Source organism: Cetorhinus maximus, chromosome 6 (genome assembly GCF_964194155.1).
Source record: "Cetorhinus maximus chromosome 6, sCetMax3.hap1.1, whole genome shotgun sequence".
NCBI lineage: Eukaryota > Metazoa > Chordata > Chondrichthyes > Lamniformes > Cetorhinidae > Cetorhinus > Cetorhinus maximus.
In genome coordinates, this window is record NC_135884.1 from 101809316 (window position 1) to 101827775 (window position 18460).

The 18460-nt window shown below is 42.1% G+C and overlaps 1 protein-coding gene across 1 annotated transcript in view; it reads left to right on the forward strand.

Annotated features, from left to right (window-relative positions):
- Positions 1-18460, forward strand: part of LOC144682303 (dynein axonemal heavy chain 5-like) — a 319205-nt gene that overhangs the window by 164862 nt on the left and 135883 nt on the right. Inside the window, exons 40-46 of the mRNA XM_078544778.1 lie at positions 1616-1723; positions 1980-2133; positions 8634-8780; positions 11329-11570; positions 12825-13001; positions 14720-14924; positions 15922-16064. Coding sequence (XP_078400904.1) covers positions 1616-1723; positions 1980-2133; positions 8634-8780; positions 11329-11570; positions 12825-13001; positions 14720-14924; positions 15922-16064 — 1176 coding nt within the window. The remainder of the gene's footprint in view (positions 1-1615; positions 1724-1979; positions 2134-8633; positions 8781-11328; positions 11571-12824; positions 13002-14719; positions 14925-15921; positions 16065-18460) is intronic.

The window sequence follows — 18460 nt, forward strand, 5'->3', positions numbered from 1 at the left end:
TCAAGAGTGCTGCTGGACTGTATTTGTTGTAGGGTGGCCGAGTTGTATTATTAGTGACAGAGTTGATCTGCAGACACTTCTTGGGTGGATACATTAAGTTTATTTACAGTATACTCAACAGCAGCTACACATGTGTTTTCAACCCTAACTCTACACTGACTGCTGAGGTAGCCCGTGCTACTCTCATATTGGTTACTACAGATCATGTGATCTTACCTAACAAGTATTATTCTTAAAGGTACATTACACACTAAATAAAACCATAATTACTACAGTATTACAATCTGACTGGGATTGTTAAAAAAGAGAAACCCAAACACCTTGTTTTAACCAATAGAACTACACCACAAGATTTCACTTTTCTTAAACAAAAACACAAACTTTATTGTATATAAAGGAATACAATATAACAATCACTATTAACTTAACAATATGGTTTATAACTATATATGTTATACACTCAGGTTTACTTCTTACTTCCCCCAAGAATTCTCCTATAAGACACATCAATCTTAAAGCTATTTACAATTGTAGGAACCATCCATACATAGGCCATTATCCTCAGCTCCAGCCATTTTCAGAGGTAAAACTTTCATTTACCACCTCTTAACTCTCAGTTTCTTCTCCTGGTTACTTTTCAATACTTCCAAGCTAACCTGTTTGTTGCTTTCTTTGCCACAAGACTCTTTGGAGGACCAGTGTCAATTCTCCCACTAGTTTCAAAATAGGCAATCTTCCAGCTTTTTCCCCTCACAAAATTCTAACTGAGATTAAGCCTCAACATTCATTCACGGTGAATGATGAAATTAGCCTTTTGCGCTGCTTATAATGCACATCTATCTGACCGTCATTTACTTTGGCTATCTTCTCTCAGTGAGCTGCAAACCACATGAGGTCCAAACTGCAACCAAAAACCTCTCCCAGAAAGCACCCAGTTAAATAGAAACCAGGGAGCTTTCCGAAGCTCTATCCATCTCCATGATGACGTAGCCTGCTCTGGGCTACCTTCAAATCGACCTTTAAATTAATTATCCCTCACTTACAATTTCTTTTTTGATCTGATGAAATAAATGGGTTTCAGGATTCAATGAATGCTTTTAAATTAATTTAGCTCCAACTCCCAAAACAAAACATCCCTTTGAAATGCTTTCTTTTCAAACCATGTAGACATCACACCTCCAGTTCTCCAGCAAGTAAGCCAACCTGCTGTTTTATGATCTACCTTTCTAGTTGTTAACCCCTTAAAGCAATATGGACCGAACTTTTTAAGTGTAATAGACACCAAGCTTGCTTTAATTGCATTTATCCCATTTTCGACAGTTAAGTCTTTAATTCCCAAAACCAAATGCTGTACTCAAAAACGCATGAACCATGAACTAGATATTCGCTACAACTGGCAGAAGATCAGCCCTAGGGAGAGAAGCAATACTCTCAGCACTGGACCTTAGGGACAAGCACACTTTATATCCTTCTGGTCCACAAAACGTCCCTTATTAACGGAGGAAAAGTGTTGCATTGAACCTGAGGAATAATTTTCGTAACACAACCAGGATGTGTATCTGAAGTTTTAGTACAAGTATTTCACTGTTTCTCAGCCTCTGAATTCTCGTTCCAGATTGATGAGGATGAACCATTGTTTCTCAGCCTGATAGAGGATTTGTTTCCTGGCATTCAGTTGGATAAGGCTGGTTATCCACAGTTTGAAGCTTCTATTGACAAACAGGTACCGGTCATTCATTGTGCAAACTATTTGTTTCAGTTCGTCATGATTGCAGTTTTTAGCAACATTCCATTACAAAGAACATCTACTAGATGGACTGCATGTCAGTTACCAAAATTACCATTGCAAAATGGTAAATGGGATTGACTGAATCATTTTTGAAAGGCTCAATCTATTCAAGTAGTGAAAATTAAATGTCACTGAGTGTCAATTTTAGACACAGAAATTATTCAAGAACTATGTAGGACCTATTTTTCAGATTGAGGATGGAGGTCTAATAAAACATGCACCATGGAGACTGAAGATTATCCAACTGTTTGAAACTCAGCGTGTGCGGCATGGTATGATGACATTGGGCCCAAGTGGCGCTGGAAAGACAACTTGTATTCATACCCTCATGAAGGCGATGACAGGTAAAGATTTTCCTGGTTGACACAGTCATTTTTCAAAATTGCAATGGCAGATACGAGCAATGGATAGTGAGAACATATTTAATTTAATAAAATTAGACAAATCACCAATATATAATGAATTGTTGATATATAATATGTGTAGTAAAGTGAATAAAAGAAAAACGTGGTGTGAGCTTCTATCGGTTATGCTTACATTTGCTTAAGCTGCATCATGTCTCATGATTTGCAACTTATACTTATTTTCCCCATATGACCTTGCACCAACATTAATTGGCAGCAGATTAGTGTCTTTGTTAAAATGGTGGACAGATGAATTTCATACATATTTGTTTTCACTTTTGTTACCAAATTTGCACAATACAATTTCAACTGCTGTGAAATTTATTAAGGAGCATAACCCACAATCAGAAAATGATATGAGCAGTGTTCAGAAAAATGTGAAAGATCACACCACCCTCAACAGGGTCCCAAAGAAACCTGTGATCTCTATTAATTGCTGAAGTAAGACCTTTGGCGAGGAGGTCGTATGGCACAGTCGGTAGCATCCCTGCTTCTGAGCCAGAAGCTCCAGGTTCAAGAGCTGCTCCCAGGACTTCAACAGCAAGGAAGGTGTGTTCATAATGCCACCAAACAGGTTGAAGATCAATCTGCAAACCCTTCCAGCACTTGCCAATAGCAGGTGGTAAGAGCAGGAGAGATTCCTGGTTAACCATATGATCGAAAGAAGATTGGAATCTCTACCATCACTATTCAAAGCTCTAGACTACAACATGCATAAAAGTGTATGTTGCCATAGCACCTCAGACGCCTTGGGGGGGCCAGTTGGCTGAATGGCTAGTGTGGATCAGATTGGTATCAACATCATGGGGTTCGATCCCGGTTCTGGCTGGGGTGGGTTCAGGACCTGCCTCCTTTCCCTACACGTGGTGAAGATCGCAGCACTGTGGGTTGAACCTGCCTTTGGGCAGAGAACTGAAGAATCTTTGGTAGAGATGGGTTGCCAGATTTATCTATTTTTTTCCTTCTATGGACAGTTTAAAGTTCTCTTTAAAAATGAAGACCAAATTTAGAGAAACTGATTAGGCTGGAGCGTACACGCAAAGCTTGCTAAGATATTTTCCATGGCACCCTTGTGTAATAGATGTGTGTAGGAAAAACTACCTAGTGCCACATGAAGCATATAAAAGGAAATGAGTTCAACAACTCATACTGGGTTGGCAGGATCTTCACACAATAAAGTTGTTAGCAAAATTAAAGCCCATGGGATTACAGGAGCATTGGCTATGTGGATGAGGAACAATGGCCTGAACCTTCCTAGTAGCAGCAATGACAAGCAGACTGCCACTGCGTGCAAAGATTCTCCTGACCCAACGCTGCTGCGCATTTCTTCTGGGATCAATCCCAGTTGTCAAAGAAATGCACAGGACAGGGTCCCCTGGGGAACCCCATCGGAGTGGAGTAGAGTCGGGGAAAGACAGGCCACACACCCCAGCTGTAGTATGTTAAGCTTAAAGGTCCAGTCTTTGAATGTTAGTGAATGGGCGAGTGGATAAATGGGTGAGTGGGTGAGTGAGTGAGTGAATGGCTAGGTGGGTAAGTGGGATGGTGTGTAGCTGCGTGATGTGGGTGAGTGGGTGGATAGTGTGGGTAGAGGGAGTAAATGGGTGAGGTGGGTAGTTGGATAGTGTGGGTGGGGGGGCCGTGAGTGGGTGAGTAGGTGGTCGGGTTGGGGAGGGTAGTCGAGCCAGTAGGGTATTCAGGTCGGGGTTAGTCGTGATGGTCAAGGGGATATCGAGTGGTCAGGTGACAATCAGACTGAGTCGGAGAGTGGTCGGAGGGTAGTTAGGTAGTTGGGTCGGGTTTTGGAGGGTAATCGGTGGAGGGATAGTTAGGTCAGGAGGGTAGTCGGGTGGTCGGGAGTAGTCAGGTTGGGTCAGGGGGTGATCAGGTCGGAATGGTAGTCGGATCGGGTTGGAGGAGGTAGTTCGCTCAGGAGAGGTAGTTGGGGGGGGTAGTTAGGTCGGATCAGGGGACAGTCAGGTTGGGTTGGGAGGGTAGTTGGGTGGAGGCAGGGGGTAGTCAGGTGGTGGGGGGGATAGTCGGGTTGGGGGGTTAGTCAGGTCGAGAAGGTGGTCAAGAGGCAGTTGGCTTGGGGGGTAAACATAGAAACATAGAAACTAGGAGCAGGAGTAAGCCATTCGGCCCTTCGAGCCTGCTCCGCCATTCATTATGTTCATGGCTGATCATCCAACTCAATAGCCTGCTCCTGCTTTCTCCCCATACCCTTTGATCCCTTTCGCCCCAAGAGCTATATCTAACTCCTTCTTGAAAACATACAATGTTTTAGTCTCAGCTACTTTCTGTGGTAACAAATTCCACAGGCTCACCACTCTCTGGGTGAAGAAATTTCTCCTCACCTCAGTCCTAAATGGTCTATCCCATATCCTCAGACTGTGACCCCTGGTTCTGGACTCCCCCACCATCGGGAACATCCTTCCTGCATCTACCCTGTCTAGTCCTGTTAGAATTTTATAGGTTTCTATGAGATCCCCCCTCATTCTTCTGAACTCCAGTGAATATAATCCTAATTAACTCAATCTCTCCTCATATAGCCAGGTTCTGTAGGGGGGATGGATAGTTGGGTGGGTCGGGGGTGTGGTCGATTGGTTGGTGGTGGGTGGTCGGGTGGTCGGGGCAAGTGGTTGGGGTGCCGGCTGTGTAGTAACCCAGGTGTTAGACCAGCTTTTAATCTGTCTACCACTTTCTGGGTAACCAACCAGGTAAGTCCCCCGGATGTCTCCCAAGTCTCTGACTGTAATTCAGAGTTGGAGACATTCATCAAGGGTCCCGGGGAGCAGGGGAATTTCCCATTCGATGTTTAAAACTTCCCAGTCAATTCCTATGTAGTCAGTGTATCAGGACTACTGTACATCTTTAATCGGAGACTAGAAGGTTTGGCCCATTATTAACCCAATATCCTTATGAAAGTCACTATCGAACCTGTTTCTATCACATTTTAGGTGGTGAGTCCCAGATTGCAACAGCTCACTGTATAAAAATGTATTTCGTCATGAAGCCTCTGGTACTTTTGACAATTATCTTTCATCTGTAGATTTTGGTGACCAACTTTTCTGTCACTGGAATGCTTCTGCTTCTTTACTCTATCCCCACCATCCATGATTTCAAACACTTACATCAAACCTCCTCTTATCCTTCTCTGCTGTAAGGAGAAGAGCCCCAGTTTTTCTGTATAACTGAAGTCCCTCATCCCTGGTACCATTGTAAGTCTCTTTCGCATTCTCTCTAAGGTCTTGAAATCTTCCTAAAATGTGGTGACCAGAATTGAATACTGCTCCAGCTGGAGCCTAACCAGGGTTTTTATAATTGATCAGCCATAATTTCCTTGCTTTTGTAATTTGTAATAAAGACAAGAATCCCATATGCATTTTTAAGAATCTCCTCAATTTGTCCTGCTACCTTCAGAAACTTGTGCACATACATCCACTGGTCTCTCTCTCTGTTCCTGCATCCTTTTAAAATTGTGTCATTATTGCATCTCCTCATTCTTCCTACCAAAATGTATCACTTCACACTTCTTTGGGTTAAATATTATCTGTCATCTGTCAGCACATTTCACCAGCCTATGTCCTCCTGAAATTTATTACTATCCCTCTTCATTGTTCACCACCATTCTGAGTTTCCAGTCATCTGCATTGTGTACTCTAGTCTAAGTCATTAATATATATCAAAAAGAGCAGTGGTCCTAATACTGACACATGGGGAATGCCACTGTGTATTTCCCTCCCTGAGAAACAACCAGGCATCACTGCTGCCTGCTTATAAAGAAGAAAAGGGAATATTTACAGGGCTATGGGAAAAGAGCAATGGAGTTGGAATAATTGAATAGCTCAACCAAGAGCCAGGACAGACACAATGGGCTGAATATATTTATTCCTATTTATTCAATAGGAATTCCAGAATACATCAAGGACAACAGTTTATATTTACATAGTGCCATTAACGTAGAAAGATATCACAAGTTGCTTTTCAGAAGAGTAATCAGACAAGAATGGCGACCCATAAGAAGGAGAATGTTAGGAAGTGTGTTCTAAAGCTTGGCAAAAGTCGTGGGTTGTAATGAGCGGGAGGTGGAGAGGCAGAGGAGATTAGGGAGGCATTAAGAGAGCTGGTTAGCTTCAATTAATAAACTAGGGATATACCTATACTGTTTAAATATTAAATTCCAGTATATTTCTGATGAAATGGGTAGGAAATATGGAAAATATCGCTCATGCATTCTTTTTAACACTTTCGGGCACTCTTGTTTCAAATTATGCATTCTTACTCTGTGGTATGTACAGTGGATGGGCTTCTAATCTCACTCTGGGACTTATTGAAACCTCTGAACAAATATTCTGAGATCTGATTTAACAAAGGCCGGAATTTTCCGGCCCCTTTGGCACGGGCGTCATGGCAGGTGGGGGTGACAATATGGCGTGAAGGCCAAAAATCGGTTTCACGCCGTTATGAAACCAGTTTGTGGTTGTCTGCTCCACCGTCAATGGCGGGCCGTGCTTCCCACCACTATGCATCAGGAACCCTAATTTCAATACTTTAGCGTCTCATTGTAAGCTCTGATTACCGGAATCATTCACCCCAACGCTGAATCATCTGGGCATATTGGCTTGATTGCATGCCGACATGTTTCACAACTATGCATAAGCGGCGTCCACCTGGCGACCTGCACTTCACTCGGGACTTCGAAGTTTATTTGCCTACCTTGCTTCCGGCAGCATTTGCGGTCATCAGTGCCAGGCTTCACAGGCAGCACCACATCACTTCAAGGGGGCTCACAGGGAATTCTCTACCTACCAGACCAGCCGTAAGACAGGGATGGCTTTTCAACTGATGCAGGGATAGGGTCTGCTTGGGGAGGGGGGAGAAATGGCCTCAGGCAAGGGAAGACCTGAAGGGTGAGGGCTGTATTGGGGAAGGGGGCTATCCCAGGGTGTGTGTGGGGGCACATGTTGACCTGTGCAAGTGGCCGATAGATGGTGAGGGCTGAGGAGGCAGTCTCCAGAGGAGATGAGGCCAGTTGGACATGTGAGGGTATGTGTGAGAGCGTGAGTGGTGAGTTCCTTGAGCTGACAGTGAATGAGATGCCAGTGAATGTGTGATGGGCTATTGAGTGTGAGAGTTTAGAGTGATAAGATGGTTGCCTTACTCTGGCTACACGGGTGAGATCATTCATCCATTTTCTGCACTGGATGGTTGACCTCTTGTGTGCAGCATTGGCACCGACCACCTCTGCCACCTCCTCCCAAGCTGGAGTGGTGAGACTGATGGGCCTCCTGCGGCCAGAACGGGAGTAGAGGACATCGCGCCGGCCTCCAAGGCGCCTAAAAGGTGTCCCAGGGATGCATCACTGAATCAGAGGGCTGCACTCTTCTTAGCTTTTGCGGCCATGTCTTCATTGGAACGGTTCTGGCCTGCAAACATTGAGAAGTGTGCGCGTGGCTGCAGTTTCAACATGGCGGCCTGTGTGAGGAAGGGCGAGGTACTGGCGTGGCAGGCAAATCAGAGGACACCCGCCCGCGAGATAGCGCGTTTCCTGTGGCTGCATACTTAATGAGGTGGGAAATGGATGATACAGCGCAAAAACCCGCTGTTGCAGCTGGCAAGTAAAACGATTTTTCTCCCGCCCACTACCACTACCCACTACTGCACTTTTTGCAAACCTGGGACGATTACGCCCAAAGACTTTGTCAGACCTAGCTTTGAGTTCCTCCTACCATTTTTCCACATTATTTGGGTGGATAGGTTGCAGGGGGGTAGCGGTGGATGGAGAGTGGGCCAGCTGGGTGTTATCTGGGTTATATGGGAGACAAATCAGATGCTAGGTCTTTTAGGATACGAAAATTGACAAAATACTCCCTCAGTATTGGTATTACCCAAAGCAGTGGCTGTTAGGGACAAGTTAATGCTGAAGAATGGATTGCTTTCTAATTCTTGTCACCCACTGTCAGCATTGAGGATTTCAGGTGAGGTACAGTGCAGGTAGGTATAGAGTACAGGTATTTGTATAATGCCTAATGGCATGCCTTAAAGACAGCTTCAGAAGAGGAACCCTTACTGCACCAATGTTAATTTCCCATCTCCGCATTGATAATTCTAGTGAGACTATTATTTTGCATCAAATTATGACAATTTAAATGTGTTAACTTATTGCTACGAGAATTACCATGAATTTGTCAAAATTGATTTCACTCTGAGTTATTATGGCTGGCAAAGAAAAGAGATTTTAATCACATTAGTTTGGACAGGAATTTCACCCCCCCACCCCGTTCCAGAGATACAAAGGCTATTCCAACTTTTACTGCATCAGTCAGTTGCCTGACATACCTTTTTAAATTTTATTTCTACTGCAGTCATTAGCACCACTGAAAGGCAATAGCTGTTTTGTGGGTATTTCAGTTAACCTGTTTCCTTTTGTTGCCCAGAGTGTGGTAGGCCTCACAGAGAGATGCGGATGAATCCCAAAGCAATTACAGCCCCTCAAATGTTTGGCCGTCTGGATGTAGCGACCAATGATTGGACTGATGGAATATTTTCTACACTGTGGAGAAAGACTCTCAGGGCCAAGAAAGGTACGAGAATGAGTCTAGCAAATGGAATGAAGAACCACCATCATTCAACAAAATAAAAAGTGAAAGATTTAAGTACTTGATAAATTAATATTTGCATTTCAAGGAATTTTGCTAATATTAGAAAATAAAATAAATAGTGATCTACATGTTGTGTTCACTATGTAGACAGTTATCAATGTTAGCTAATTTTTGGCACGTTTGCTTTGTTTTTTGGTGTATACTGGCCCTGAAACTCTACAGAAATTATGGCACCCATAAGAAAATTGTAGGCAATTGAGTTTTATTTTGCTGCACATCACAGCGGTGTTGGCTGTCCCAAATATTTTACAAGGCAGCAATGTTGCAAAAGTATCCAGAAGAAAGCTCAACTGTTTTGTGATGGTCATTTAAATTGTTATAATATGTTATCATCTTGAGTTTAAATTATGCTCCCACGGATCCATTTTTCATAACTCATATATAAGAATGTACACAGGATTGAGTTTCATTACATTTGGACCCTTTTTTAGTTTGCTTTTGCCAGTAACTTGTACAGCAGATACTTTGCCAGTATCTTTTTACAGTTGACCTCCAGAAATATTAACACTGAAGGTTTATGAATTGTGAATTTATCATGTTAATTTAATTGAATCATAGGGCAGAATTTTACCAGTGGTGGGTTTCCTGCCTCACCAACTGAAAAGTCAGTGGTGTTATGTCTTCTGATTCTGATAAGTACAAAATAATCACACTTTTAGACACATAATGCTGGAACTTCATTGAGTGTATTTCTTTCCAATTCTCCATGTGGCTGGTGGACTAATAAATTGTTGCTCGACACCTGACTGCAGTGAAGCAGTAAATGTGGCATGCTGTATGTACATTCTCATAACAATTAGTTCCTATTTCTTTATGAATAATGTAACAATATAACAGGCAGAGAATGCAGGCCCACAGCCATTTAACATTAATTGGCTGGAGGCGAGGTTTCCACCCCTCACACAGGAGGATGTGGAAAGGGGGCAAGTGATGGAAGCATGCCCCCCGCCCTCTTTCCTGCCTGAGTCCCAAACAAAGTGATCTGTCAGGCTTTCCTCCTGTCCATGAACTCCTCCTGTCGCACCACCCCCGCCTGCCAAACCATCACATTACAGACAGAACAGGGTGCGGGTGGGAAGTCATTGGAAAGGCCACCTGGGGAGTTTTACCACCCCCCCCCCAACCTGCAAACCCGCTGGTGGAGGACAGTAGAATTCTGCTCAAAATCTACCATTTGATTAGCAGGGGATGAATCAGTACATATAGTCACTAAGCACTTGTATGTGTTTCCAAATTAAAATATCCCATTTTACGGCCAAAATAGAAAATTCAATGTTCTCTAGGTTGTAATAATTCTTTAAAGATGAAAGCAAGTACAAGGAATGTAATGGGGTATCATAAGGCAAGAACATCCCTTGGAGCCTGCTTCTAACAGTGATGCACAAGGAAATTGGATTTGCACAGATCCATCAAAGCTGGTCTGATTTTTATCAATAATGATCTTTTTCAACCCACCTCCCTCTGCTCCCGTTCTATGCAAATTAGTTCAGCCCCAAATATCTGTGATCCCGATGTGCCTCCATTAATTGAGCACGAATTGTGATCTACTTCAAGCCTGAAAGGCTGACCCCATGGGAGTATCTGGGGTCAGGGAGAGGGGTCAGGCAAATCTGGAACCAGTATGGCTCTTCTTGGATTCTTGCATTGGTGGGAAGGGAACTAAACATGCAGCACTGGAAAGCTGCTGGAGGTGGGATCCACAAAGCATGGCCGTTTAAGGCATTGAACTTGATCCCTTTTATAAAAGTGCTAATTTAAAATGTTCAATCTGCAACCTCCTGGAGTGCTCTAGGGCATGATACCCTTCTGGAAACCTCTGGGCCTGACTTCTGCGTGATACTGGTCACTGGTATCTCCCTGGTATTCAGTACAATCAGAGTAGAGAAAAGCAGAGCAACAAGACATTTAGTGTGTAGCACCATCCTGCAAGTCCTGCTTCCTTATTTTAATTGGGTTTCCAAAGAGTGGATGGAACTTCCGCCCAACCTCACCCTCCAAGGAAAACTTATGATGGACTAGCGTTGGGTTGGAAGTCCAATGTTACTGGTTCCTGCCCCATTTTCTGCCTCTACCATGCCAGAACTGCTAGGCTTCCATCTGAGGTACTCCACTGATCCAGAGGGGTCGTGGTATTTTAGGAAATACAGTCAGAGAGAGAAAAAGGAAAAGCTCATTGCCAATCTAGAGACCAATGACACAATGTTACAAAGTTAAGTAATGCAGAGGTGCCCTGCTTTGTGGTTTTGTTTAAGGACATAGATTCCTATAAATATGAATATTTTAACATTTTAACATATTTCAACTTGAACTGCACACATGGATATTAACTGCATGCAAGTATTTGCCACTAAGTAGCAGGAACCAGATACGTATTTAAGGGAAATGTAATAATTGCAGCAGTCTTGCTGTTACATCATGGTAATTGTGCTATGTTTTCTTTTAATTTAAATGAATGTTGAATCTGCTGTAGGTGAACACATTTGGCTTGTACTAGACGGCCCTGTTGATGCTATTTGGATAGAAAATCTTAATTCTGTCCTCGATGACAACAAGACACTCACTCTGACAAATGGAGATCGTATCCCAATGGCCCCAAACTGCAAAATAGTTTTTGAGCCTCACAACATTGACAATGCATCTCCTGCCACTGTCTCTAGGAATGGGATGGTGTACATGAGTTCTTCTGTGCTTGACTGGAGACCTGTCTTAGAGGTCAGTGACTGTACTTGAACAGGAATCAGAAAGTTTCATTGAGGCTTGCAAATAGAATCATGGAGAATTCATTAACCTTTGCCTTTATTCTAGGCGTATTTTGCTAATTATGACACAAATGTGCAAATCCAGAAAACCTACGCGGTCTCCTCTGCATTGGAGAGACCAAACGCAGACTGGGCGACCACTTTGTGGAACACCTTCGGTCTGTCCGCAAGCATGACCCAGACCTTCCTGTCGCTTGCCATTTCAACACACCGCCCTGCTCTCATGCCCACATGTCTGTCCTTGGCCTGCTGTATTGTTCCAGTGAAGCTCAACGCAAACTGGAGGAACAGCACCTCATCTTCCGATTATACACTTTACAGCCTTCCGGACTTAACATTGAGTTCAACAACTTCAGATCGTGAACTCTCTCCTCCATCCTCATCCCCTTTTTGATCCCCCTTTTTTCTAATAATTATTCTATATTTTTTTAGATATATATTTTTCTTTTCCCACCTATTTGTACTATTATTTTTAACATTTATTTCCATCCATTGTTTTATCTCCACCTGTTAGCCTATTTTGATCCCTTCCCCCCACCCCACTAGAGCCATCCGTCACTTGCTCATCCTGCTTTCTACCCTTAATATCACCATTAGCACATCCTTTAGCGAATATCACTACCATCAATACCCCTTTGTCCTTTTGTTTATGACATCTTTGGCAATCTCTCCTTTGCCTCCACCTATCTCTGGCCCTCTATCCAGCTCCACCTGTCCCACCCCCCTTAAACAGCTTATATTTCACTACATTTCTTATTCCTCTTTAGTTCTGATGAAGTCATATGGACTCGAAACGTTAACTCTGTCTTCCTTTCCACAGATGCTGTCAGACCTGCTGAGTTTTTCCAGCAATTTTTGTTTTTGTTTCAGATTTCCAGCATCCGCAGTACTTTGCTCTTAAACCTACACAAGTGTTTGATTTAGTAGAATTGGTGCAAAGTGGGGATGCGTGTATTCTATTAATACGATGATGATACTTATCTTTTTTAAAGCTATTGTGCATTGTACAAATTCGCATTACTCGATTCGATGAAGTGTTTCTAGTATTAACCAGACGTCTATGAGTATGCAGGTCTACGTGGATGATCTTCACAACATTTAATTTTCTGACTGCTATAGGAAAACTGGTAGTCTATGATCTAAAACTCTTTTTGAGTAGTTCCAACAGCAGACTGTATATAGAACTTAATTATTTTTCTTTTAACAGAATTGGTTAAAGTTACGTTCACATCATGAGGCTGAAATTCTCAAGGAGTTGTATGCAGCCGTGTTCCCAGAACTTTACCGTTTTAGCATACAGTCTTTAAATCAAAAGATGAAAGTGCTTGAAGCCTTTGTCATTATGCAAAGTATTAACGTGCTGCAAGGACTCTTACCATCTAAGGTATACCATTTAATCCCAAATTCTCAAAGGCTACTTGTTGGGATTAAATATATGTTTTTTATTGTCTGATTGGGTAAAGGACTATGTCGATAATCACTGGTCCAGCAATAGTCCATAGTGAGGTCTGTTTTAGCAGGACCCATTTACCCTGACACTGTTGCTGTACCTTAATAATTCAATATGACTGCACGCCATGCTTGCACCTGCAAGTTCAAATAACAATCCTTTCTTGTTATTAAACTCTATGCTGATGAGGGCTTATTATTCCCACTTTCTTGGTGCATAAAGGGTGCAGTTCAGGAATAGAGGACTAGAAATTGGGGCATAAACTAGATTTACACTCATTTTTAAATACATACTAAGTTTGAAGAGACTTGATTTCTGTGTGCCCCCAAAATTGGTGCATGTAGGAAAATGACAGGATAATCAGAGGAAGGCTGCTGCCCAAGAAATTGTGCCATTTACACCAGCATTGCACCTGATTTCAGTAAAGTCTGTACGTAAAAGGGGGAAAGTATCTATTATTTGCCAAACCAGGAAGCGGTTGGTCATAATTTTGACTTTGGGTGATATCAATTCAGCTGCCTGTTGTCTCTCTCTCTTGGTTTTAATTTTCCTTTCACCTCTAACAGACTTCCCACGCTGTAAAAGAACCAAAGAGAGAACCCTAATGAGAAGACACTTTAATATCTCTAAAAGCATCTCATTATGTGGAAATAGATCAACTTCCCAAGTGTTCCTGAAAGTTTTTTCTGAAATTGGCACACCCAAGGCCTTAACAGGGAGCAGAATTTTATGACAGCGGGATTTTACGTTCCCACTGTCGTCAATGGGATTTATGAAGGCTGGCTGCATTTTACGGCCCCGTCCCCGTTGAAACGGGGCTGTAAAATTCTGCCCAGGATATCTATTTTATTCAGCTGTTGGTCTAAATCTTCAAGAACTGCTTTTTGATCTTCCTCAAAATGTGTTAGAAGAACATACATGCCAATTTAGTGTTCATTGTTCAGAAGTATAAAATCGCAACAAAATACCAAGAAATATTAATGAAAATAAAGCATCCATTAAGTGGATGTAACTTTATTGATATAGCTGTTAAGATCTCCAAGCAATCTTCTTGTTCGCATTCGCTCATATACGTACAACAAATAAGTTTTTGTTTGTTGCTCTCTTCTTCATACCTTGACTAAAGGGATTCCATTCTCAATTGTAATAGTAGAGATTTAGACTTGTATGTTCTTAAAAAAGACCTACATTCACAGGGAGGACTGCTGACTGTGACTGAAAACTACGACTAGTAGGGTTGCCAGCCCTCTAGGATTGTCCTGGAATCTCCAGGGATTAAGGATTAATTTCCAGGGCACTACTGTCAGCAACCAAGGGAGGAAAGTCATGGAGGCATAAAAAATTGTGTTTTATTAATTTTCTTTGAACACTTTCACTCATTAGTTATAAAAAATATTAGAGCTGGGAAAAAGGCTGCTTGAACAAGTTGGGCAGTCGAAGGTGAGAGGTTATACAATGAATACATGCAACCAAAATTGGCGACCCAAGCTACCAGAGATGTTTGGAGCAGTAACCCTAGAGTTTTATAATTGGTGTCAACATTATTAGTGGTCCAGAGATATCAAGATGTACAGTAAAAGATGTTATCAGGCCTCCATTTTAAACTGAATCCAATCTTCACATTATCATTGTTGCTCTGCATGATACTCTAGGAACAGGTTAGTGAGTTAGACCAACAGAATCTGGAGCGATTGTTTATCTTTGGCCTCATGTGGAGTATTGGTGCTACTCTTGAGCTGGATGACAGAAGAAAGATGGAGTATTGGCTGAGAAACCATACTTACACCAAATTGGATATGCCTGAAATTTCATTAGATGGTGAAGGCACAATGTTTGACTACCTTGTGGGATCTGATGGTGAGTCACTTCTAATATTCAAGCACAACAGCAGAACTTAAAAACCGATAATTATGGTGAAAAGTTGTGGTTTGTGATGAGACCAACTGTGTAGCTGGAGTGGGCAAGGCTGTATTGCCGTCTTGGCCCAAGCTGGCCTGCTCTTCCAAGTTGGCAAGTTGGGGCAGAGTCCTCCAGAAATCCAAATGGGGTGAAGAAAAATTAAATAGATTCCTTGGATCCCACAACTGGAGGCACTCCAGTTATAGATGGTGATCAGACTTCATTGGGATTAATCACTTTAATGTAGTGAAGGTTTGACCTTTAAAAGGTCAGAAACGGATGCCAGGTTTCATGGTGATGGCTGTACTGAGGCCTTTCAAGGGAATACAGGGATGGACTTCCTGGAGAAGTCTGAGAACTTCCTCCATCGCATACCCATGATATTGGGGGAGTAGAGACAACATGTGGAAAATTTAAAGTGTCAATCCAAATGGGGCAGAATCCTAGCAGAGTCAGAACCTGGCCCATATTTTAGCCCCTCATCAGGTGTAAGTGCCACTTGCACTCACTTGGACCCCTGAGGCTTTTGTAAAGGCAAAGTAGAACCGACAGTTGCTGAGAGGAAAACTTTCGTTTAAACAGGTCAACCAGTAGAGAGCTTCATTTTTTTTATTTAGTTCAACATGGTGCATAGTGATTAATACCTTCCAATTTATTCTAAAAACAATATTAAATGTGTTTCCCAAATTGAAATAAATTGAATGTCAAAAAGTTGCCATATAAATGATTATGAAGGATTAAAGTATTGATATGGTTTGTTTAATTTTATGGCCAAACATCATCATGAATTTAGTAATTGCTTTTGTTCTGTAAGTTGATTGGAGACTTAATGCAACACAATTAAAATGAACTACTTTTCACTCAAGCTATTGCAGTTTAGTGTTTCTTTGTTTATCAAATGTTTTGTGCTTAATTACATAAAACAATTCTCAAATTTTGTTTCATTTTACAACAGGGAACTGGTTACACTGGAGCACGCAGGTGGAGGAGTACGTTTATCCTGTAGATACCATTCCAGAATATGGATCAATCCTGGTGCCAAATGTGGACAATGTTAGGACAAATTTTCTCATTCACAATATTGCCAAACAGTGCAAGGTATTTTAAACCTATTGGATACATTGATTGTTGTATTAGTCCCCAATAATTAAACAGAATGCAGGAAATTAAACACATAGGCACAGAAGATTAACTCATTGTTAAAAGTCACAATATCACAAAATAAATACAAATAAGATTGGCACTTCATTTCACCCATGCGAAAGGAAATGCTTACAGTACCTGACTGTACTGCTCTTTTTACTTATGTTAATTTTTAACAGTAAATAAACTTGGATGGTACTTTTCCTGGTCTAAAGGTATTATTTTCTTTAACAACGCAAGAGCAAAATATTCCAGATGCTGGAAATCTGAAATAACACCAGATGTTTTCTCCATAGATGCTGTCTGACTTGCTGAGTATTTCCAGCATTTTCTGTTCTTATTTTAATTTTTATATTTTCTATTGTTTGCATTTATGGGTACACACACTCTAGGGAACCCACATGTTTTTAGTAAATAATTTACTGCATTAACTGTTAATTATTTGACCTGGTGTAAGCTAATTTAACATGGCTGAGAATAAAAAGGCTGATCAGCTCATAGGATAACTGACCTGGTGACAAAAACTGGTCATGCTGATAACATAAAAAGTTGTTGAGTTAAAAAGTCTTGATGTGTGACAGTAACACCTGGTGACTTACATGTTTCTCATTCAGCAGCATAGTTCAATAATCAAATTGCTTTGTCTATTATTGATCTCTTTTAAAATATAAGTGCTGAATCTAGTGGCCGGAATTTGACCTTTGGCGGGTGCACGTGCTCGGCAGGCCCAGGAGCGGTCAGGAAACAGGCCCCCGACCGCGATTGGCCCCCGACCACGATTTCATGCTGGCTGGCCAATTAATAGCCAGCCAGTGTAAAATGTGCGCTGAAGAGCTCAGTGATGCTGGGGTGGGGGCAGGAAGAAGGCGGGCGATAACGTTTCCATGGGTGCGGGTGAACGCTGCAAGAAAGCCCCCTGAAGGCAGGCAGATGCCTCAGGGAGCTGCAGACCTGAAAATGATCAAATAAAGGTTTAAGAAGCTGCAAAAAAATGTCCATGCATCAACAATCATGCACCTGAAAATATGGCTGATAGAAATGCTGCCCACAGATATTTATTTTAATTTTATTTCATAACGGAAATTTCATCTTGCCGTTGGATGAAGTTTGATGAAAAATGCAAAGGCCGCCTGGCCAATTTGTACATCTGCCAACTGTAAGGTTGGACGGGCCACGAAAAGTCAGAGACAATTGCGCCGTTAGTATTAATCTGAGATCTCCTGCAACTTTACTTTTAATTATTTCTACACTGTGCAATGTGCCTTCCATGTGTTTGTATTCAATTCATGCATCACTGTCCTGCCCAATTACAAATTTTATTGAGATTCTTTTGTAGGTTTTAAGTTGCTTCTTGGTAGAGTGACAGGAAACAGAAAATAGCGGTGAACAGTTGTTTTTTGGACTGGAGGAAGGTAATATTATAAATATAGCTAGCTAGTGATTTATCAGAGGCTCTATATATGCAGGCAGGGTTTTCAAGCCGCACAGAGTAAGGGGACGCACGGAGAGGAGATTATGCTGGAGTGAGACGTAGATAGTGGGCAAATGTTTTAGGTTGGTGGGCAGGCACGATTGGCGGGTCTAGGATTGGCTGTGGAATGGACTGCTGACCACGATCGGCCTCCGACCGTGATTTCATGCTGGCTGGCCAATTAATGGCCAGCTAGCGTGAAGAACACACTGAATGCTCGGCACTGCTGGGGTGGGGGTGGGAGGAGGGCAGGTGCTGATGTAAGTGCAGGTGAGCACTGAGTGAAAGTTCCCTGAAGGCAGGGAGCTGAAGACTTTAAAACAATTAAATAAATGTTTTAAAATCAGGAAAAAAATGTCCAAGCATCACAATCAGTTACATGAACATATGATGAAAATTATGTCCATAGATTTTTATTTTTTTTAAATTTAATAACAGAAACCTCACCCCGCCCTTGGATGAAGTGGGAAGGGGGGAGGGCGGGGGAGTGGGTGGGGGGCGGATCTAGCTATGATGACATATGTAGAACCAGGAATGATGTTCTGCTAAGAGAATTAGAAGAGTTAGAATCCAAATTAAAAAGCAGGACATTAAAGGTAATCATCTCTGGATTGTTACCTGAGCCATACGCCAATTGGCATAGGGTCAAGCAAATTAGAGAATTAAATGCGTGTGGCTCAAAGAGTGGTGCAGGAAGAAGGGGTTTCGATTCATGGGGCACTGGCATCAGTACTCGGAAGAGTGAGCTATTTCATTGGGATGGTCTCCACGTGAATCAGGCTGAGACCAGTGTCCTGACCAATCGTAAAATTAGGTCTGTGGAAAAGGCTTTAAACTAACACAGCAGGGAGAGAGTTCGGGTGAAGGGAGATGTAGGAAT